Consider the following 22657-nt stretch of genomic DNA (forward strand, 5'->3'; position numbering starts at 1 on the left):
TGGGAGGACAACTTACTGGATCAAGGTGGGCCCTAAATCCAATGACAGGTGTTGTTTTAAGAGAGAGCCTCAGAGACAAACAAAGGATGAGGCCGTGTGACCCTGGAGGCAGAGAGCTGGGGAAGGCCTCGGGCTGCCAAAGCTGCCAGAGGCGGGAAGGGTCTTCCCCTGGAGGGACTGTGGGCCTGATGACACTGGGAGATAATCAATCTCCGGTGCCCGGAAGCCACGGAAACTCACACGGTCCCCCGGGGGCTTCATCCAAGGCCAGCTGAGCTCCAGCAGCCACTTCCTCCGGAGCCTGTGGCCTCCCACGGCTCCTTAGGCAGATGTGGGTGAGGACGGGGCATAACGGCCAGCTTTTATGGGCCTGCCCTGGCGCTGAAGCTGTGCATCCCTCGTCTACTCCTTGTGCTTTACCTGGAAGAGGAGAGTTGTCCTGCCCCAAACAAGGGAGGAATGGAGCCTAGGACAGGGAAGGGGCTGTAACTGGTTGTGTGGCCCTACGACCCTGTTGTGACCACCATGCTGTCCTGCCTGAGGGTTGCCAGCTGGAGAAGCAAGGAGCAGGGGCTCCAACAGGGCCGAGCACCGGATTCTCCTGGCTCTGGTCACAGGCGCCCTGCTGTTCTGGGCCCCAGGGAGGAGGATGCTCCATGTCGTAAGTCCTCACCTACGCAGAGGCAGACAGCAGCAGCAAGACAGCACTAGGTGCCCTGCGCCTCCATGACCTTGCTGGCAACCCTGCATCTACTACCTTTCTGGACAGGACTCACCCTAAATGTGCGACTTCACGTTACCATGAGCTGCCCGTGGCCCAAGTGAACCAAAGTCCTGTTGGACCCAGATTCACCTGCAGGGCATCAGATGTTCCTCTGGGTTGTGCCCAGCCTGCCTTTCCCATCCTTACGTCAGGCAGGGCCCCAGGGAGACCTAGTGATGAACAATTTGGAGCAGTGGATGCCCCCATGGCCCACCCACCTGCCACCGTCATCTCTACCTCCTCCTGCAGCCGTTACAGATGCTGTCTGGTACCCCACTGATCCTGTCCCCCCAGCGCAGGTGCCGGCTCTAAGCTGGTCTTGGCGTCCCACCACGATCCTAGCAGTCCCTGTCCCCCTGCTTAGAGCATGGCCCGCCTGCTGGCATCTGCCTTGGCCCTGTTTCAGGGAGTGCTCTTCTGGATGTCCACCTGCCTGATGCCCCACCCTGAGCCAGCACTCAGCCTCTCCCCTTCCTTCCGCGGAACAAGCGCCCAGACCTGGGGCTTGTGAAGATGTTACAAGAGTGGGCCGTAAAGGGCTGGGAAGGGGGAAAAGATTCCCCCGCACCTGGAGCCAGGGTGGGAAGTGGCTGCAGGGGCCCTGGAGCTGGGAGCAGGGTCCAGGGTGAGCGTGGAATAGAACCGCAGTCCTTCCAGGAGGTCACGCTCAGGAAGCGGCTGCCCATCCTTGGACAGAGACCAACAGGCCCCTTGCCCTGCCGGACTAGGGCACAGGCCGGACTAGGGCACAGGCCGGGCTGACCTCTCTGCCCCCCGCGGTGAAATCTGCGCGGACGCTGTCACGTGCAATCCGGTGCTGAACTGGGGGGCGGCCCTGGAGGCCCAGGGCAGCGCTGGACAAGCAGGACGCTCAGGGAGGCCGCAGAACAGGGCTCCCCGGGCCGGCGGCTGCAGAAGGCGGACAAAGCCTAGGACCCCGCAGGTGCGGCCCCAGCGACCGCGGCGCTCACACCCAGGCTGGCCCTCGGAGGGCTCACACCCAGGCTGGACGTCTGCGGGCGGGGGTCCGGCCTGCTCTCGGCGGCTTAGCTGCGGGCCGCACGCGCCGGCTGACCTTCAGACCTCGGGGCTGCGCCCGGGCGCCCCGGCCGAGGCCCGGCAGGTGCGCGTCCCGGCAGGCCCGCCGCAGCCCCGCCGCTCCGCCGCCGCCGCCCACGTGACTTCCCGGGCGCGCTCCGCCCCCGCCGCGCCATACCAGGACCCGCGGCGCGAGATCCGTCCCGCCCGGCGGAGGCGCGCAGGCGCGGCGCGTGGCGGCCCGTCGGCGCTCCCGGCCTGCCCCGCGCGCGCTGACGTCGCGCAGCCTCGTCCCCGCCGTCGCCGTCGCCGCCGCCGCCGCCGCCATTGGAGTCGGCGCCTCGTCCGTGCGTCCCGTCCAGGCTCGTCGCCCCGCGAGCGCCCCGCGCGCCCGGTAGTCGCCGCCGCCGCCGCCGCCCGGCCGGCGCCCGGGGAGGAGGCGGCGGGCCCGGGGCCGCGAGAGCGCGGGTGACAGGCCCGGCCTCGCGGGGAGGCCCGAGCCGGCGGGCGCCCCGGCCCCGCGCCGCGCCGCGCTGTTGATGAAGCATGTCGGCCACCAGCGTGGACCCCCAGGTGGCTGCCGGGGCGGGCGCGGGGAGGGCGCGGGCGCGGGGGCGGGCGCGGGCGCGGGGAGCGCGCCGGGCGGGGGGCGGGGCGGCCGGGCCGGGCCGGGCGGGGCGGGGCGGGGCGGGGCGGGGCCGCGCGCCCGGGACCGGTCCTCGTGGGTAACTTTGTGTCTCCCTCCCGCCCGCCCCGGTGCGCGCCCTCCCGGCTCTGCGGCCACGCAGAGAACAAAAGGACAAGACACTAAAGGTGAGCCGCGTGGGCCCGGGCTGCGGGGGCCCCGGCGGCGGCGGGCCGTGGGGCGGGGGCAGGTCCAGGAAGGGCATCCGCAACCGGAAACTTTGCTCCCGTGTGCTTCCGGGAGATAACCCGAGGCTGCGGGAGCCGCGGGGCGGTGGGGCTCGGGGCTCCTGCGGGTGCTCAGGGACCCTCGCCGGATGGGGCGGGGAGGGGGAGGGGGAGGGGCCGCCCGCCCGCCCGCCCGCCCGCTCCCCACCCCTCGGCCCCCTGCGTCGCCCGGGATGTTGTGGCTCCGGACAAACCCCCAGAGCCCGATCTGGGGAGAACCCGTAAGTGACACTTGCTTCTTTACTTGGAAGACGCTTTCTCTCTCTCTCTCTCTCATTTTTTTTTTTAAACTCGGTGTAACCAAATATGGTTCATCACGTTTTAAGATTGGAAGAGGCTCAACGCTTTATTTACCTTTTCTTTTCTTTCTTTTTTTTTTTTTTCCTTGGCTGAGCCATGGTAACAGTGGGAAGTAAGTGGAGAGCCGGGCAACGGCGAGCTCAGAGCTCAGAAGCTTCCCCGGCTGCCCTGCGCTGGAAGCCCCAGCAGAGGTCCCCGGCCTGCACGCACCCTGGGCCCGCTGACCTCCGTTTGGTCGTCTTAACCAGGACCCAGTTACTAGTTCCTTGTGTTACTCTGTCTGCACCTGCGTCTTGCCGGCTTCTATCAAATTATGATTAGCTTTGCGTCAAAAACGTAAAGTTACTGGAAGTTGTGCATCACCGCGTTAATTACTTGTGTACCTATTAGTTGGATGCTGGTTGTCTTCCTTTTTAAATAAAGGCAGGTTCTAGGAATTGATGGGTGTAGACCTGACTACTTTTTTTTTTTTTTTTAAAGATTTTATTTATTCATGAGAGACACACCGAGGGAGAGAGAGGCAGAGACCCAGGCAGAGGGAGAAGCAGGCTCCATGCAGGGAGCCCGACATGGGACTCGATCCCGGGTCTCCAGGATCACGCCCTGGGCTGAAGGCGGTGCCAAACCACTGAGCCACCCGGGCTGCCCTAGACTTGACTACTTTTGATTTTGGTGCATCAAAGCAACTTCTTAAGATTCAAAAATTATATTTTTCCTTTTTCCCTTTTTTTTTTTTTTTTGTTCTAGTACAAAATGGTTCTTTGCATCAGAAGGATACAGTCCATGACAATGACTTTGAGCCCTACCTTTCTGGACAGTCAAATCAGGTGAGTTTTTTTTATGGTCTATATCTTTATGTTCATTTTTGTTGAGTTTTGTGACACATTTTTATTGTTAACAGTTTTTCACCTTATTCTCCTGAACGATCAAGAAGCGCAGTATAAAGTACTAGCAATAGAGAGCATACTGACCACTTGCTTGGTTGACTGTCCTTGAGTTACACGTAAGGCGTGAGTGCAGTGAAGCGGGTGTGCTCTCGGAGGAAGTGGTGTCCCACGGGGGCTGCATGCAGGTGGGCTTCTGCTGGCCTCACATGGATGGCTCAGTGATGCACTGTTTTTGATGGAGTGGAAATGTGTGCAGTTTTCTGAAATTTTTTGGTGATTTATTTTACCTCTGGGTAATTAGAATAGAATAGGTGGCCTAGGAGAGCATCTTAAGAACTGAGCTCTGGAGCCAGACTTTGGTCTCATGTTTGAATCTTCACTCTACCACTGACTCCCTGCCCCTTCCTTAGGTGACTTGCCTTCTCTCTACCTCTCTTCCTGTTCAGTAGACCCGGTTGTAGTGACTGCCCACAGAATTGTGGGGTTGGTAACAACGGGTGGCTCACGTGAAGCTCAAACTGGTACCTGTGCAGGGCCTGAAAGGTCACAGCTGCCCATTTTTCTTGGGTGCTTCAGAGTTTGTCAACCTTGGCACTATAGATGTTTTGCACTGAAACATTCTTTGGGGGGCTGCACTGTATGTTGTAGGATGTTTAGCAGCCTCCCTGGCCTTTATCCATGAGATGCCAGTAGTAACTGACTCCCCTGCACACAAACACACCATTGTGACAACCAAAAATGTGTTGGTGGTGTCTCCTGGGGGCCAGCTTGCCCTGGTTCAGTCCACTGGGCTAGTGCAGTATAGGCTTAAGCGTGATGTCTACCAGGTTTTAAATGTATTACATATGTTTGCTTTATGATAAAACCAAGCTTTGCCTTTTCCTGCAGTGGAGTAAAGTTAGTTTGTTCCTTTTCTTCCTAGTCTGCTCTTGTCTAAAGAGTCTTAAAGTTTCTTAGAACTTTTCTCGAGTTTTCTCCTTTTTATTGCATTGAGCAGCTCAGCAGCAGAGGCACCAAGGAGACCCTTTTTTTTTTTTTTAATTTTTTAAAATTTATTTATAATAGTCACATAGAGAGAGAGAGAGAGAGAGAGGCAGAGACACAGGCAGAGGGAGAAGCAGGCTCCATGCACCGGGAGCCTGATGTGGGATTCGATCCCGGGTCTCCAGGATCGTGCCCCGGGCCAAAGACAGGCGCCAAACCGCTGTGCCACCCAGGGATCCCAAGGAGACCCTTTATAGAGCCTCCCTGGACCCAGCCCCAGCCCTCCTCTGCACAGGACCTGGAGCTGGAGAGTAGAACTGGCCTGGCTGCAGTGATGCATTGTTAGAGCTAATGGCAAGAAGTGAAACAGACTTAATTTCATTTTGGTATTTTATTTTTTCCTTATGTGATTTGAATATAGCAGAAGTGTATTCTAAATTTTAACCAGAGAAAATCGGAGGGGGTTGCTTCACTACTCTTGAAATACATTTTTATAAGGCAGGAGCTTTCATGTTACTTGGGAGGACTGCTTTGGAAGTGGAGCAGATGATTTTCTGTCAGGAGGGTAGTTACAGCTGTTTCTCCCTGGGGAAGTTGGCTGTGAAGACCATTGTAGGTTGACATTCCCATGAACAGCCTTAAAACAGCTGCGTTATCTTGGCCGTTAGGGTGTGTGCTTTTCAGCAAGACGGTTAATCAGCATGCTCCTTAAGAGTAAATGCATGCTCTTGATTGAGAACAGATTTTCCAGAAACACCCAACTGTTGGGAGTGTAGGAAGCAGGTAACAGGAGAGCTCTCAGATCCTCATGTTCCTGGTCCTCTTGTTTTGTGGATGAAAAAGTGGGACTGGAGAGGCCTGGTTGCCCAGGTGGTGGAGCCAGTTTGGCAGCTGGTTCCCCACTGATTGGGGGGAGGGGGCCAGGGATGCATGTCCATGGCATGGGCTCCTATTGTGCTTGTGTTTGTCACTTTTTTATTCAATGGGGGATGGGGGCACCATGCAGTGTGGCCTCCTTGCTGATAAGCCCCTGGGAATTGATGACACCCCTGGTTTTGGACTCTGCTGGCGAAGATCCCTGTTGAGGAAAGCTCTTGCGTGTTGGTCCTCCAGGTCTCAGGCTGAGGGTACACCATGGTGTCCAGGCAGCCAGAGTGCTGGCGAGTCAGTGAGAGAAGTGGTTTGTGTGGCCTGGAGCAGCACTTCCAGTTGTCAGTTGAGGTATTGTTGACGTGCCAGGCTGCACGTGTGTGAAGGGTGCAGCCTCATGAGTGACTCTGTGTGCCTGTGTTTGGCCACAGAGAGGGTGGGGGTAGAGCTGTCAGCCCCATGGTTGCTACTTTGTGGCTGTTTTAGCCCACATGTTCCTAGTAGCAAGCTCTTTCTGTTTCTGTGTTTGAGGTTCTCATACTTGGGATGATTAGGAAACTGTTTCAAACCTGGACTTTCAAGTTAATGTAACTTGTAACATGCTGTGAAGGAACTGTTGTCCTTGGGGTAGGTGATTTTTTTTCCCCCCAGAAAGGTCTCGGGACACTGCTTCTTGTGTGCATTTTTTCCTTCCTAGTCCCCCCCCCCCCCCCCAGGACCATCTTGATGGTCTGGGCCCCTTGTGTGACTTGGAATACATGTTAGCTTTAGGGAATGGGGCAGGTGGGGGGGGGGAGCTCTGGGGAGCAGAGGGGCTCTGGGTGAGGGGCTCTGGAGGGGTTCTAGGTAAGGGGCTCCCTGGGGATTTTGGGTGAGGGTCTCTTAGGTTCTGAGTGGGGTTCTGGAGGGGCTCTAGATGGGGATTCTGGGTGGGGTTTTGGGTGAGGGGCCGGCCAGTGTGGGCAGCAGGACCATACTCAGAATACATTCAGTTATCGACACACTTGTTTTCCTGGTCACATCTGATGGGACAGAAAGGAACAGGAATAAACTTTCCTAGTTTCTTCTCAATTCTTCAGTTGTGCCGTCTGTGTAATAGGGCACGTTCACTTTTTGGGAATGATGTGTAAACTCTTCAGTTCCGAGATTCAGTGCTGGTCTGTTGTAGTCTCTTCTGTAGCCTAATCTTGCCCTGAAGATGTGTCCGTCTTCCTTTCTTGAGGTCCTGTGTCTCCCACAGGCTATGATTAGAAGTCTGTGTATGTGAGAGCATCAGTCGGGGTGGTGGTTTTACCTGCATTGTCCTTAATGTGTGCTATGCCTTGTGTGGCCAACATGCTGAGGGAAAGCTTAACATGTGTGTCCACCACCCAGCATATGCACCTGTGTCCCAGGTATGTTGGCTGCTCGTTGGTGGCCCTGGGTGCACAATGGGCTGAAGAGTGGTCAGGTGGCAGTACATCCGTTGGCAGCAAGTGCTCCAGGCAGGCTGTGTCCGGCTTTGTCCAGGATGAGGCCTGTCAGTGGGCCTCAGGTTCACCCTTAAGTGAGTAGAATGTCAGTTTTGCTGGAAGATCAGGCCAGAGCAGTCAGCCCCTACACACTGTAGACGGGTGGACAGACGGACTGGGGGGTTTCACTCCCAACACAGCGGGGGGAGGAGGGCATGGATCCCAGTAGCAAGTGAGGGGTAAACACACCCTTGTCTCTTTACAGGACAAATGACCCACTTCACAGAGTTTTGCAGACTGATTTGTTGCTTGGCTTTTGGAGCTTTGAAAGAAAGGTGGCTGATGCAGCAGGAAAAAGCTGCCAGTGAGATATTGGGGTAAAGGCGTAAGGTAGACTCACGGCACACAGCCTGGCAGGCAGCAGGGCGCCCCTCGTGCCCCAGTGAAGAGGGATGGCAATGGGAGAAGTGTGCAGGGCTGGCCTGGAACCCGGCTCCTGGGTGTAGGTAGTGGGCTGGTTGGGGGGGTGGGTGGGTTCCAGGCCCTGTGTGGAGGAGGACAGCGTGAATGATAGTGTAGGGTGGGGCACAGTGCACAGTGGGACAGCTGCTGGGGGACCTGCAGCCACTGGTCAGGACACTCACTGACGGACAGCTCCATCTGGGAGCTGGAAGTGAGGAGTCTTCGCTGCTTTTATTGTGAGAATTTAGTGCCCAAGGAAGAGCTGTAGTCAAAATTGTTTTGTGACTTGTCAGCAAGCTGCAGCTCCACCAGTGCTCGCTGTACCGTGACCCGCCTACATTGGCAGACCACAGGAAGAGAGGGTTAAGTCCTCTCAGGGCTACCACCGGGGCTGACCCTCCTCTTCCAGATGCCCCCCGACTAGGTCTGCCTTCTGAGCAGAGATGGCGGGGTTCAGGAGATGTCAGCTGGGTTGCTTCATCATTGCACAGGATAGTCCTGATTGGAGGCAGCGGAGAGCTGCGTGTCTGCATGGTGGGGTCCGCGGGACTGGAATGCTAGGTTTGTAAGTGGTGAACGTGATGGATGTCATCTTGTGTCTTAAATTATTTCCTGTTACGGTTAAGACTTAAGTGTCACTCACAAGTGAGGTCCTGGCCTCGTGGGAGTCCGGTGCAGAGCACCTGGTGTCTTATTGAACCATCTTTGGGTGCTGAGGTCAGGCGCCGGGGGTGGGGGATGGCTGCCCTTTGCCTTGCAGAGCACATCCCCTGCCCAGACCTAGTGATGGGCTCTCCCCTTTTGACTGGTGCCCTGAAGAGGCTCTTCTGAGGGCTGAGGTTGGGTGCAGGCAGGCTGAGGGAGAGGTTACAAGAAAGGGGCCAGAGTCGTGGACGTCTTTTCAAGGGAGGGTAGTGCTAGCTGTTTCCAGGCTTGTAGAACACGGATGGTGGCTGTTTGTTGTCTGGGTTTGATTGTTTCGTTTTATTTATTTATTTATTTATTTTTTACTTCCTGAGCATTCAAGGATTTTTTGCGATGGGGAAATAGTTATTGCATTTAAAAACATGATTCTGGAATAGTTTGCCATCAACGGGAACAGCACATCGGAACTGTGATGCCTGAAACCCCATGAATCTTAGACGGGACAGGGAGGCAGGATGTGGCTCTGGAGCCTGGCAGCCAGGAGGCTGGGTCACCATAGCTATGTGTTGGGCAGGGACTGCTGAGGGAGCAGCCCGTTCTCCTTAAGGTCCTCTGGAGAGTTATTCTGCATTCTCATTGTAGGGAGGCAGAGAGGCTTGCATGTCTGGTACTCTAGCCCTCCCTGGCTGCCACCTTGGCAGGTCCTGGGCCTGAATGTGGCACCGACGGCACCAGACAACCTGTGCAGCCAGGGTAGCTGGTCTTCTCACCTGAAGATAGGTGTGGGGTTGGAGGAGGAAGTCTCTAGCCAGTGTTCTCCATGTAGAACTTCTTGGTTATTTGAGGTGGAAGGTAGGGGAAAGGATGAGGACCGCTGAGCAGTCAGAAGATGGTGTCACAGACTCAAAAGTTTGCTGTTGCTCCCTATTTTTGTTTTCCTTACAGCCTTTTTCACTCTTAGGTCAGCTGCCCTGGGCGGGGAAAGCCTCTACCCCTTTCCTGTACCCCTCAACACCCCCCAGCACTCACGCTCCCTAGAATACCATTTATGTCACCCAACAGTGGCATGGCCTCTGGGGCCCAGATCTGGCCAGATTCCTGGTGACTCTTTCCCCAGGGAGACCCTTTGCCAGAACTGCTGATCTCAGATATAAACCTGCACCCTGGGCTGACTTCTAGAGACTCCTGAGATGAGTTCCTGCCTCGACGGGCGGTGCAGCCCTTGAAAACCCCTTTCTGAGGGTTTGGCTGCCACACAGGTATTTTCTCAGTGATGGACTCAGTTGAGGCTGGAGCCCGTTGTGAGGGCTTCTCTACCCCAGAGAGCAGGCAGGACAAGGAGTCTTGGTGAAGGAGCTGGTCTGGCCCTCCATGCTGCCAGAGCCACTGTGAGAGCCCAAGGCAATGCCCAGGACAGGGTGGATGTGGGCTGCGAAGCCCCTTTGGACTCAGAAGAGGGAGTGGGCTATCAGGAGAGGTGTGGGGAAGGGCACTCTGAAGTGGCCCTTGCTGGGTGGGGAGGAGTCTGATGGGAAAGGGTGTTGCAGATGAGGTGGGACGCCCGGGCGTGTTGAGCCATCAGAGAGCTTGACACCAGATTGCGGGGCAAGCTGCCCCGTCGCCCTGAGCGCCCCAGTTTGTCCTGTGGCTCGAAACCTCTCCTTGCCTTTTTAAGATGTTTTCACCTGCTGCCATGCTGCCTGTGTTGTTGGTGTCCGGATGAGCAGCACTGCCAGTTTGTTGGGTTCAAACAGTCCACTCCATGAGGGGAGAGAGGGGGCTGCCGGGTAGATTGCTGATGGCCTGGTTGTGTCACCCAGGTCCAGGACATTGCAGGTGGCCACCTGCCTTCTCTCGGTCCTTGCTTTGTTGTCGCTCGGTGCTCTTTGCCTTCCTGTGAGCAGTGATGGCGCTCTGTGGTCAGCCTCTACCTAAGCAGGAAGTTCCTCCAGCTTGTGTCTTGGAAGCAGTCTAACTCGTCCGTGCTTGTTTCCCCAGAGTAACAGTTATCCCTCCATGGCGGATCCTTACCTGTCCAGCTATTACCCACCGTCCATCGGATTTCCTTACTCCCTCAATGAGGCACCCTGGTCTACCGGAGGGGACCCTCCGATCCCATACCTCACCACTTACGGACAGCTCAGTAATGGAGACCATCATTTTATGCATGATGCTGTGTTTGGGCAGCCCGGGGGTCTGGGGAACAACATCTATCAGCACAGGTTTAATTTCTTCCCTGAAAACCCTGCCTTCTCAGCCTGGGGGACAAGTGGGTCTCAGGGGCAGCAGGCTCAGAGCTCGGCATATGGGAGCAGCTACACTTACCCACCAAGCTCCCTGGGTGGCACAATTGTGGACGGGCAGACAGGCTTTCACAGCGAGACTCTCAACAAGGCCCCTGGGATGAACAGCCTGGAGCAGGGCATGGTGGGTCTGAAGATTGGGGACGTCACCACCTCTGCCGTCAAAACTGTGGGGTCGGTCGTTAGCAGTGTGGCGATGACTGGTGTCCTTTCTGGCAACGGTGGGACAAACGTCAATATGCCAGTTTCAAAGCCAACCTCGTGGGCTGCCATTGCCAGCAAGCCGGCAAAACCACAGCCGAAAATGAAAGCAAAAAGCGGACCTGTAATTGGGGCCGCCCTGCCCCCTCCGCCGATAAAGCATAACATGGACATTGGCACGTGGGACAACCAGGGGCCCGTGCCCAAGGCTCCGGCCCCGCAGCAGGCTCCGGCCCCCCAGTCAGCCCCACAGCCTCAGCCAGTTGTGCAGCCTCTTCCTACTCAGCCTCCCCCTTTGGCCCAGCCACAGTATCCAAGCCCTCAGCAGCCACCCCAAACCCGCTGGGTCGCCCCTCGCAATAGAAATGCGGCATTTGGGCAGAGCGGAGGGACCAGCGGTGATGGTAACTCGCCTGGAAATACCCAGCCTAGTTCTGCCCCCACCGTGGAGTCCCACCCGGTTCTTGAAAAACTGAAAGCTGCCCACAGCTATAACCCTAAAGAGTTTGATTGGAATCTTAAAAGTGGACGCGTGTTCATAATAAAAAGCTACTCTGAGGACGACATCCACCGCTCCATCAAGTACTCCATCTGGTGCAGCACAGAGCACGGCAACAAGCGCCTGGACGGGGCATTTCGCGCCGCGAGCAGCAAGGGGCCTGTGTACCTGCTCTTCAGCGTCAACGGGAGTGGGCACTTCTGCGGGGTGGCTGAGATGAAGTCACCCGTGGACTATGGCACAAGCGCTGGCGTCTGGTCTCAGGACAAGTGGAAAGGCAAGTTTGACGTGAAGTGGATTTTTGTGAAGGACGTGCCCAATAACCAGCTCCGGCACATCAGGCTGGAGAATAATGACAACAAGCCGGTCACCAACTCCCGTGACACCCAGGAGGTGCCCTTAGAAAAAGCAAAGCAAGTGCTGAAAATTATCGCTTCCTACAAGCACACAACCTCCATCTTTGATGACTTTTCTCACTATGAGAAGCGCCAGGAGGAGGAGGAGGTGGTGCGCAAGGTGAGTCTGACTCTCAGACCCGTGCAGTAGGTGGGTCCTGGGAGGGTGTGGGCCGTATCACCTGGGCTTTACCAAGCGTGGTCATTAGGGCGGTGATGAAGTGGATGTCACTACGTAACTTTTCCATTTTGGGCAGCCCGGGTGGCTCAGCGGTTTAGCATCAGCCTTCGGCCCAGGGCCTGATCCTGGGGCACCAGGATCGAGTCCCACATCAGGCTCCCTGCATGGAGTCTGCGTCTTCCTCTGCCTGTGTCTCTCCTCTCTCTCTCTTTCCCTGTGTCTCTCATGAATAAATAAAATCTTTAAAAAAAAAAAAAAACTTTTCCATTTTTAAGGAACGTAATGATTGGGACCACTGTGCACAAATTCTATCAGGAACACTCAGAAGTGACACTCTGGCAGTGGGGTAGACAAGCGAGGCCGCGGGGGCTGCAGGCCCTGCCCTCAGCACGTGGGAAGCCCCAGTCTAGAGGCCCCTTGAAAACCCAGTGTGTTCAACTTGAACTCTGCACCGGGTGGTAAAGAGGAGCTGGGCCTGGGGCAGGGCTGGAGTGCAGACATTGCACCCAGAGTGCAAGCCTCGAGGTGGGCTGTGAGGTCATCTCCGTTTCCTGTCCCACTACCGGGAGCGTCCCGAGCCAGAGCTGGCACAGCCCCTGGAGTGAAGTGTGTGCAGAGCCTGTGACCTGGCCCAGAAATGGGAAAGATAGGACAGCGTAACACTTCTTTAAGCTGGTATGTCTGGGAGACTTCATCCCGAGATTTGTTCTGCTGATATTAAAACATCCTTTTTGTTTTTTAAAAGATTTTATTTATTTATTCATGAGAGACACAGGGGGAGAGAGAGAGAGAGAGAGAGGCAGAGACACAGGCAGAGGGAGAAGCAGGCTCCATGCAGGGAGCCTGATGTGGGACTCGATCCCGGGTCTCCAGGATCAGGCCCTGGATTGAAGGTGGCGCTAAACCACTGAGCCACCCGGGCTGCCCCTTTTTTACTTTCTTAAAGTTTTATTTTATTTATCATGAGAGGCAGAGAGACAGGCCGAGGGAGAAGCAGGCTCCCTGTGGGGAGCCTGATGGGGGACTCGATCCCAGGACCCCGGGATCATGTGCTGAGCCAAAGGGAGATGCTCAGCGGTTGAGCCACGCAGGCGCCCCAAAAACATCCTTTTTAAATTAAATGTTAGTTGACAATGCATGGGTTTGCAGCCCTTTTTAGCTTCCCATGTTGAGAAAAACGTTACCCATCTGTGAATGGCAAATGTCCTAAAGAATTTTTAGCTGAAAGGCATGTAACGGGGCACGTAGATGATAGTGCCGTTGGCAGTTTAGAAGCTACACCTGTTCTAACAGTGCAGCTTGTCACGCTGAGAATGAGCTGGTCCCTCTTTCATCTGTGTGGGAAAGAGAGGGGCTTGTCATTTCAGTTACTGAAATTCTGTGTTTGAACTCTTCTAGGTATAAAATAAAGTACTGAGTTGTTGACTTCACAGGGATAGAGCAGAGGTCATAGGTCATGAAGCTGAAGACCCTTGGTGGGTTTCAGGCTGGCAGCTGGCTGTGCATGTGGCTATGGTTTATTTTAGTTCCGTGGCACTTGGGTCTTTTCTTGAAGCTCACTAGGTTCTGGAAGTTGTGGGGGAGGTTAGGGACAAATTTCTGCCCGTGACTCTTTGGTGTTTAAGGTTCCTGAGTCCTAAAGGTAGTTAGCAAGTGGGGCTTGGGAAGAGAGACCCTTGAGTCGGTCCAGGGGGTACCTGCCTGCAGGCCGATGGGGGCTGCTCGTGGCTTGGAGCTGTCCTCCGTGAGCCCGAGAGATTGGAAATGCGGCCAGAGCACAGCGGTGGGCCGCTGCTTGGACTGTCCCCGCGTCTCGGGCTGCGTTTAGCTGCCCCGTGGAAAGGACGGACTGACGTGGCTTCCGAGCCTGTTGACGAGAAGCCAGCCAGGTAGACGTGGGGAGAGGTGGGAGCCACCCCTGGCCAGAGGCCTTGCCTGGAGCAGGGGGTGCTCGGCTGGGTGGTGCTCAGGGCCGGGCCGCGTGCCGGCGGGGTGCACAGGCCAGGGCGGGCCTCGGTCTTGACGGGTGTGTGGGGCAGGTTCACCCGGTTTGTTAGACTCTGTCCCTTCTCTTTTTCAGGAACGGCAGAATCGAAACAAACCATAAGGACGAACCAGTTTCCTCGATGTGCTGACGTTTGAAAAGGTTTAAGAGAACATGTGCTTGGTGCTGTTGTCTTGTGCAGGGCCCGACTCGTTGCATCTTACGCTCTTTGTCTTTTATTTTTGCCCAGATGGATCTGCGTTCATTTGTATTTTTCTACGTATTCTAGGATTACAGAGCTCACTAATAAAGAAGTGTGTTTTGTCCACTCATCAGTCAGACGTAACGTGAAACACAAGTACCCTCACGACAGAACAGAAAACCTAATACATCCCGAAGCTTCCGTTGTGGTGGTTTGGCAGAGTCACTGTCCTTTAACATCTTTACGTGGGACTTATTTCTCACCCTTTTATTGCTTTATTAGCGACACGAGAAACCATGACTTCTTTTGTCATTTACTGTATTCTGTTAAACACTTTTCAAAATGCTGAAATCAACAAGTTAATGATCACCCCGTTCAGCCGGTTTGTCATTTTGATTGCCCGTTATCTGTCTAAAATACTTGTCTGTCCACTTGATTTTTCTACTAGACAGATTTGAGTTTTTCAGATTCGGGAGCATGCTGTGTTGGTGCAGAGCGTCAGGCCCCACAGCGGCCGCCGCGGCCCTCGCAGCTCCTCGACCCATCGGGGCGGATGCAGGGCTGCTGGTGGAGGGCTGGGCTCAGTGGTCAGCCGTGCTCACCTGCGTGCAGATCATCCTAAATACCGCCGCCCTTCACTTGTGAGTCCCAGCGCCGTTCTGAGTTGTTTGCCCGCGATGCTGAGCTTCACACGTAGGGTCTGCTCATACAGATGGTGCCACAATTGTTACTTCCACCGTGTGCGTCGGATTTCATTTTCCTGTCGAATGGGTAAAAAAAAAAAAAAAAAGCAAACCTTTTAGAAACTGAATCTGCTGTCCTGTGTTGTGGAATGGGGGACCTGGAGGAACTCGCTGCCACCCGGAGTCTGAGTCTCAGCATGAAAATGGTGCTCACGCCTGTCGCTCTGGCACAGTCTGCACGCGCCCATTGTAGGGGATCTTACTGTTTAGAGAGCAAATACTTTCCGAAAACTATTTACTCCAAAAGACCCTCTGAGTTAAAGTTTAAGCTGTATTATTTAGACTTGTATTGAGAACGTGTCACTCTCTGAACTGTTACTGCCTGTATGGAGTCACGGACAACATCGGATAAATTTTCCTCTGGAGAATACAAGCCTTAATAAACAATACTATTTAGCAAGTCTGGCATCCTGTCATTACTCGCCCCTGTTCTACGGGTCATGGCCTTTTTAGCTGCACAGCCAGTTGGGGGTGTCCTGCCCCAAAGCTGTTGTGTGTTTATCAGTGTTCTCGTCTGCCCCACGGAGCCAGTGATCCGAGACGGTATCCTAACTTCACTCACCCTGCATTATGGTTTGTGGAAAAGATCGGAGGGTTTTTTTTCTTTTTCTTTTTCTTTTATTCTTCTTCAGTTCCTCCAGTCCAACATGGGGCTTGAATTCAGGACCTTGAGATTGAGTTGCATCCTTGGGACGCCTGGGTGGCTCAGTGGTTAAGCCACCTTTGGCTCAGGGTATGCCCCCAGGGTCCTGGGGTCGAGCTCCCTGCATGGAGCCTGCTTCTCCCGCTGCCTATGTCTCTGCCTGTCTCTGTGTCTCTCATGAATAAATAAATAAAATCTTAAAAAAAAAAAATTGGGTGCTCTACTCACTGGGGAGCCAGCACTGCCTAGAGGAACTTTTTATTTTTATTTTTTATTTTTTTTATTTTTTTAGAGGAACTTTTTAAAGATCAGTTGTAACTCAGTTTGTAGTTCCCCCAACATAATGCAGGCCTTTCAGATGTGAACATACTGTAGTGTGGGCGTCCTGCATCCACTGCCCGGATGCCAGCACCGCTTGCTTATCAGCCACAGATTCCCTCATGTTCTCCCTAAGTCCGCATGGGCATCAGAAGTCTCATGTCTCGGGGAGCCTGGATGGCTCAGGGTCCCTGTGTTGGAGCTGCTCAGCAGGGACACCCCTCCCCCTGCTTGTGCTTGCTCTCGCACTCTCGGTGGCTATCTCTGTCTCAAATAAGTAGAATCTTAAAAAAAAAAAAAAAAATTTAATGCTTGTTGAGTTTTACTGTTGCAGTAAAATTTACAGACCTGCACAAACCTTAAGAGTTTGAAAGTTTGAGATAAAGAATAAAGACACAGGACATCAGCACCCCAGCAGGTTTGCTCACGTGCTTTCCTAGGCGTGTGCCCCGCCAGGACCCAGTTATCTGAGGGCACTTGAACGCAGGAAGCCCAACCCTGCCCCCAACAGGTCCAGCTGGGGATTTTGCACTCCCCACCCGGTGAGTATTCTGGCCAGAAGATGTAGCTCAGAAAGATTTCTCTGATTTTATTTTGGAAGGTGCTCATGAGGCCGTGGGTGTGGGTTCCTGCAGTGCCATTTGCTTCCGTGTGCTTGCTCACCCAGCTTCCTTAGGGATTAAATGATCCCCAGCTTGCAGCGGTGCCCCCACCTTGGGTTGGGGCCGAAGCAACAGAGGGCCCTGGGCTTTCATAGGCTTGCGGGAGGGCCCGGGTGTTGGTTACCAAGGAGCAGAGGCCGGGCAACCAGTCGGGTGGTGTATCAGTTCCCATCTGGCGGGTGCCTAGTCCTTCGATGTCTCCTTGTCTGAGGCTCGCTCCACACCCCGCCAGCCGGGCCAGCCCCTGGGAGCAGAGGTCAGGGGTTGGCTTGCGCACTGGCACTTGGGGCTAACCCCATCCGAGGAAGGAAAGACCATATGTGTTGGAAAGGATTATAGGGATGCTTGCAGTTCAGAACAGGACCGGTTTCGCGTATAAAGGGCTGCATGACACCAGTATCTGCCTCCCCAGTAGCCAACCAAGTCAGCTCTGGTTGTTACCCAAAAGCATGACCCTCACAGGTGGCTCTTGTGTGTGGGCGTTTCCCTAAGGGAGTCACAGAGATGTTGCTGGCTGGACCTGCCTGTGCCTCCTCGGGCTCCTCATGGCCTGCCATGGGTCATGCAGATTCACTTCCACCCCCCCCAACCCCATTGGGCTCTCTCTGCCTGTGCCCACGTGGCCCATCACCTCTCGCTCAGCTTGGAGTTAAGATTTGGGGTGTTCAGGTGTTTTTCCCAAAACCAATGTGTTAGAAAATGAACAGTTGTCCTGCGTTGGCATTTCTACTACTCTGTGGATGAGTCACAGTGAATTTTTTTGGAGCTAAGAACATGCAGAGGACTGAGAGTCCATCTTTGTTTACTGGGAAGCGCCCCCCACCCCTGGAAGAGGATCCGGGTAAAGGTGTGGGTAAAGGTATGACCGAAGTAGCCACACGCTGGGAGGTAACTGTTCAGAACCCTCCTTCCTCAGCTGCCGGGAACAGGCTTTGGTACCCGCCGGATGTGCACCCAGATGAGGGCTCCCTCTTGCACCACCTGCCCTTGTCCGAGAGGAGCCCATAACAGGCTTTACCCCTGCCAAGTGGCCTTCCTGCAGGACAGCTCTGGGAGTGACCCGGGAAGTGCCCCTACCTGCCAGCACCTGTTGCAGCACAGGGTTCTCCAGGCCATGCGAGGCCACGGTCTTGATCGCCTGCAGGATGTTGGTGGCCTCCCTCCGAGAGTGCAGTCTGCTCGGAGTCAGTGACCAACCTCTGCCACCGGCTGGAGGCAGCTCAAGGCTCATGGGTGATGTCAGGTGTCTTCTGGATTACATGCCAAGTGCCACTGTTGTGCAGCCGTGACCCTGCCACCTCGTCCCCTTCCTGCCAGCTCCAAGGCCTCAGGACAGGCTTAGGCCGTCCAAGATTGACCTGTGAGCTCTAAGTGGACATGGAGATGGATAGGGCACCCCGAGGCTGTGGTGTCCTGTGCAAGGGTTAACCCGAACACCCAGGTGCCATGCCGCTGGGAGAGGGCATTCCTGCCAAGTAGAGGGCGCCCGTACCGAAGGCCTGGCCAGCTGAGTGTGGGTGCAGGGGCTGGGGAGCCAGTTCTTGTTTTCAAAAAAATTTTTTTAAAGATTTTATTTATTTATTCATGAGAGACACAGAGAGAGGCAGAGACAGAGGTAGAGGGAGAAGCAGGCTCCCTGTGGGGACCCCGGGGTCACGCCCTGAGCCAAAGGCAGATGCTCAACCACTGAGCCACCCAGGTGCCCCGGATTTTCTCTTTGGAATAACAAGGTTACAGAAGAGTTGCAAGAGCAACTTTTTAAAAATCTGGATTTGCTTGTTAACACTTTGCCCCATTTCCTTGGTCCTGTGCTTGCTGTGTACATGCATGTGGGTATGTGTGTGTGTGGGGGGGTTGTATTGTACATGTGACTATGCATGTTTATGTGTGTATACGTGAGTTGTGTATGTATGTGTGTGTGCATGTGTGGACACGTCTGTATGCAGGGTTCTGTGTATACAAATGTGTGTGCAAATGTTCGTGTATGTATGCAGGTGTGTGTGTGCATGCAGGTGTACGTATGCGTAGAGTTGCATGTGTGCAGGTGTGCACGTATGCAGTGTGTAGGCACTGTGTGCAGATGTGCGTGCAGGGTTATGTGGGTATACTGCAGGGTTGTGTGTGAAGTGAATGCAGGTGTGTATATATGCAGGCCTATTTGCAGGGTGTGTGCATGCAGGTGTGTGCAGATGTGCGTGTGTGCATGTTTCGTGCACTACTTGAGGTCTGCAGTGCATCTTTCACCCACATACTCCGGGGTGTTTTTGACCACAGTGGGTCAGGCTCTTCAGTGAGGGGGACAGGGCCGTGACCCGAGGCACCCCCTGATTCTGGTTTGATCGTTAGCAGTGTCCTTTGGAGCATTCTGGGGAGGTGCGAAGTCTTTCCTGCCCAGGTCTTGCCCTGTGTCTGGAGGAAGCCTCAAGGCCGACACTCCATGGACCATCCCCGCCCCTCTGGCAGGCCTAACTGACAGGCCCAAGGGACGGGCCACCCTTCGCAGTGTCCCTTGGGTGGGCATCTCGGCCGATGGAGGTAGGGGCTGCTGGTGACTGCTGAGTATGTCTCTGGCCAGGGAAGCCCTACACAGCAGGCCTCTGGAAGTGGAAGTGGGTTTAGCCTGGGGGCCGGCAGAGAGAGGCGGCGTGTGCCAGCAGAGGTAGGTGTCAGGGGCCCCAGGGTGGGCTGGCTCGGTGCTGATGCCCCCTCCTTTTGACCTGGGCACTCAGGAGGTTGCTGCTTCCCTGGCAGCTGCAGCACCATAGGCCCTTCCTGCCGCTGGGGGTGGTTAACGCAGAGGTCCCCTGGCTCACCGTGACACCAACCACCAGCTCATGGGAGCCATCACCCGAGTGGTGTCCTGAGTGACGGTGGACATCTGCACCCCCCCGCCCCACTGTGGGCTTCAGTGATGCAGCGTGGACAGGTGGGTGCCAGTGAAGGTTCTCATGCGGCCCTGGCAGGAGGAGGTCCCTGTGCTTCATGCCCGAGTCCTGTGACAGTCCCGCCAAGGCCAGAGGCACTGGTGCCTGTGGTGCGTCCCTTTTGGTCGCCTGAGCGGCACCCTTTGCCCTGGGCTGGTGTCTGGGTTGCCTTCCTGCGCAGGCACCTGAATCCTGTCACTATTCCTTCCTGCAGCGCTCCCCACTTCCCCAACCCCCAAGCCCCAAAGTCACTGGAAACTGGAACTCAGCCTCTGCGTCTCTGGTCCTTGGCTACCTTGAAGGGAACAGAGCTTGGTGACACAATCCCTTGCCACCGAGGGCCCCTGGGCCAGCTGGGGGGTGAGCCACTCCCAGGGATCACTGTGTTCAGAGAGCGAGCAGATGCGGCTTGCTGCTGCCGTGTGGGTGGGTGCTTGGCTGCGAGGCCTTCGTGGAGAAGCCCAGGGTGCGGGAGGAACCAGGGTCCGCGCCCCCGGGGCAGGGTGCCGGAAGTCTGGGGTCTCTCCAGCAAGCACAGGTAAGGGAGCTTGGGCAGGACAGCGGAGCCCATACCTGGGGGGTCGGGGGTGAGGGAGTGTTTGGGGGCAGGTGGGAGAGCAGCAGGCAGCGAGGCATCTGCAGTAGGAGGTCAGGAGTGGGCAAGGGCACGGGACCATGGTCTGAGAGGGACGTGGTCAGGGCAGCGGGTGAGGAGGCCAGAAGCTGGAGGCTGCCCCGAAGCTGCTTGCTGGGAGCTGGAGCTGGTCCTGCCCTGAGCCGTGGCCCTGCCCTGAGCAGGCTCCACGTTTGTCTCCACTCCTGAGAGCCAGGGGTGGGGCCCAGGCTTCTGGGGGACTTCCTGGTGCTCAGAGTCCCGGCTGCATAGGGTACAGGAGGGTAGGGGCAACTGTGGGTGCTACCCAGAAGACCGGCAGCCCACCCGCCCCCCCTGGGATGGTCCCCTGTGGGGGCGGTGGGGCTTGGGGGTGCCAGCTCTCATCTGCACCTGGTCGTGGAGCTGGTTCAGCTCTTGCCCGTTTCGCGGTTTTGCTGGTCACAGAGAGGTGCCACCTGGTGGACGCCAGGACGGGGTGGGGCGGGGAGAGGCCCTGCCTGGCTTGGAGGCAGAACCTAGAGAGAAAGGGAAGACTTTGAGCAGCCTGGGGTGATGGCTAGGGTTCTGGTCTGCCTCTCTTGCGGCCCTGGTGGCCAGGGAAGGACCCAGTGGGGAGGAATGAGGAAGTGACTAAAGGAGAGCCTGTGCCCTGGGAGCACTGGGGCGTTGTCGCCTGTCCCTGGGTAGTCAGGAAAGCCTCCAGAAGACAATCGTCACGTTGAGGCCTGAAGGGCGATCTGGGGAGAGGGTGAGGTTGGTAGAGCAGGAGCACGGGCAGGAAAGCCCAGAGCCCTGGACTAAGAGGCCCAGAGGGTTGCTGGTTCTTCCCTAGCCTGAAGCTGCCCTGTGTTCTGGGTACACGCACACGCACACGCACACGCACACGCACCGCAGCATACGCAGAGATGCACGCGTGCACACGGGGGCACACACACGCACACGGGCCTTAAACACGCCATTAGGCACATACACGTAAACATGCACACACCAACGTACACGAACATGTGCACACTCAAGCCAATGCGCACACACGCACGTGTGTACACGTGGGCTCTGGTGACACAATTGTAAAGGTAGTGGCGGTGGCGGTGGTGGTCACGATAACCGCTCACGTCGGCTGACCACGTCGCGCCCCCTCTCCAGCCACAGATGAGGGAACAGAGGCACAGAGAGGTCAAAGAACCGGGTGAGGCCTGCGACTGCTCACTGTGACGGCTGCAGGGCGCCCACCGTCCTGTCTGCCGTCACCAAGAGGCTCCTGCTCTGGCCCAGACTCCGTTCCAGCTGGGCTCCCGGGAGGGACGGGTGCGGGAGTCCGTTATCCTCTGCCATCAGGGTCCCGTGCTCTGCAGCCTTGCCTAGATCTCGGAGGCACCTGTAGCCTGGCCCCTATGCGGGGCTCAGAAATATTTGTTGAATGAATGAATGAAGAGTATTTAGGGGGTGGGGACCTCACCTCGTGTGGGCCTGGGTGTCCCTCCTCCCCTGGTCTGAGGTGCTGTGGCAAGGGGCTCCTTCCCAGTGGGGAGGGGGCTGCCTCTGTCGTCACACTCGAAAAGATGGCCTTGGGGCTGGCTTCTGCTGTCCGTGCACTGCCCAGGGTCCCTCTGGGCCCTGTCCGGGTACAGAATCCTGCAGGGTGCCCTCATGTCGTGACTGTGGGCCCTTGCAGGAGGGTCCAGTGACAGATCCAGGTGTCCACAGGTGCCTGAATGGAGGGTCTGTGCTGCCCGGCTGTACTTGGAGATCCTACCTGAGCTCGGTGTGGGCCACCTGCAGGGACAGGTGCAGTGGGGACTGTGCACTTGGAGCCATGACCGGGCGCAGCCCAGGGCTCAGAGTGTCCCAAGCCTGTTCTTGTTGTCCCCCATCCCTCTGGTGTGCACGGGGCTGGACTTCCCTGGGGCTGCTCACCAGTGTTGGTCCCAGTCTGGGGAGGGGATCTCAACAGAAGGATCTGGAGTGGTCACACCCCAGGATAGCTCAGGTGCCCTCCCAAGTGCCTAGAGCTCCTGCCATACATCCTGGCCAGGCTGGAATGTGGAGGTCCCCACCAGTGGTGACTGTGAAGTCCAGCCCAGCCTGGAGACCGTGGCAGCCCCAGATGGGGAGCGGGGAAGGGAGAGGCCGCAGGGGCCCCCCACAGGTATCTCAGGGCAGCCAGAAAGGACCTGCTGAATATGGCTGAGCCCCCGAGATGGGGCTCGGCACCCCGCGAGCAGAGCCTCGTTATCTAAAGAGGCTCCCTTTTCTCCTGTTTAGTCTCATGCCCCTGGCCTGGGGAAGCGGGCTGGCTGCCCTCAACTTCCAGAGGGGCCCCCCGCCACCAGAGCATCTGTAGGAACGACTTGGAGAGGGAACCCCCTGCCTTCTTGCTGCAAGCTCCCTTGGTGAGGGTTTGGGGATCAGCCTGGCCGGTGGAGGTGGGGTATCGGCCTGGGAAAGGCAGGTGCGCGTCCGTCTCTGTGGCTGCTCATCTTGGCTGCTGCTGACCTCCCCCGCAAGGGAGCCAGGGCGGTCTGAGGGGGAAGCAGCGTTTCACCCTTCTTACTTCCAGGCACCGTTACCCTGCACCCTACTCCACCTGGCTACTGGGAGCCCATAGGTGAAGGCAGGGCTGCTGAGGGTCTGCACTCTAGGGGACCATCCGCTACCGGTGTCCAGGCTTATGGGC

General features: G+C 56.4%; 1 protein-coding gene across 2 annotated transcripts; it reads left to right on the top strand.

Moving 5' to 3' along the window:
- The first annotated feature begins 2099 nt into the window (after window positions 1-2099).
- On the top strand, window positions 2100-15220 carry YTHDF1 (YTH N6-methyladenosine RNA binding protein 1). Of its 2 annotated transcripts, XM_041732980.1 has the most exons (5): window positions 2100-2374; window positions 2590-2614; window positions 3761-3840; window positions 10311-11831; window positions 13972-15220. In XM_041732980.1, exons 1-5 carry the CDS (start codon window positions 2348-2350, stop codon window positions 13996-13998), a joined length of 1680 nt encoding a protein of 559 aa, XP_041588914.1. In that variant the 5' UTR covers window positions 2100-2347; the 3' UTR covers window positions 13999-15220. The 2 variants fall into 2 exon arrangements, with proteins under 2 accessions (XP_041588914.1, XP_041588915.1); XM_041732981.1 differs by lacking the exons at window positions 2100-2374; window positions 2590-2614; window positions 3761-3840 and adding an exon at window positions 9434-9571.
- The last annotated feature ends 7437 nt before the right edge of the window (window positions 15221-22657 follow it).

Source organism: Vulpes lagopus, chromosome 18 (genome assembly GCF_018345385.1).
Source record: "Vulpes lagopus strain Blue_001 chromosome 18, ASM1834538v1, whole genome shotgun sequence".
Lineage (NCBI taxonomy): Eukaryota > Metazoa > Chordata > Mammalia > Carnivora > Canidae > Vulpes > Vulpes lagopus.

What these genes read in the sequence shown, in the direction of transcription:
- YTHDF1 (XM_041732980.1), top strand. Translation starts at nt 2,348, where the DNA reads ATGTCGGCCACCAGCGTGGACCCCCAG. An exon ending in AAAAGGACAAGACACTAAAG is followed by an intron (nt 2,615 to 3,760) that starts GTGAGCCGCGTG and finishes TTTTTGTTCTAG; the next exon opens with TACAAAATGGTTCTTTGCAT. An exon ending in TTTCTGGACAGTCAAATCAG is followed by an intron (nt 3,841 to 10,310) that starts GTGAGTTTTTTT and finishes TTGTTTCCCCAG; the next exon opens with AGTAACAGTTATCCCTCCAT.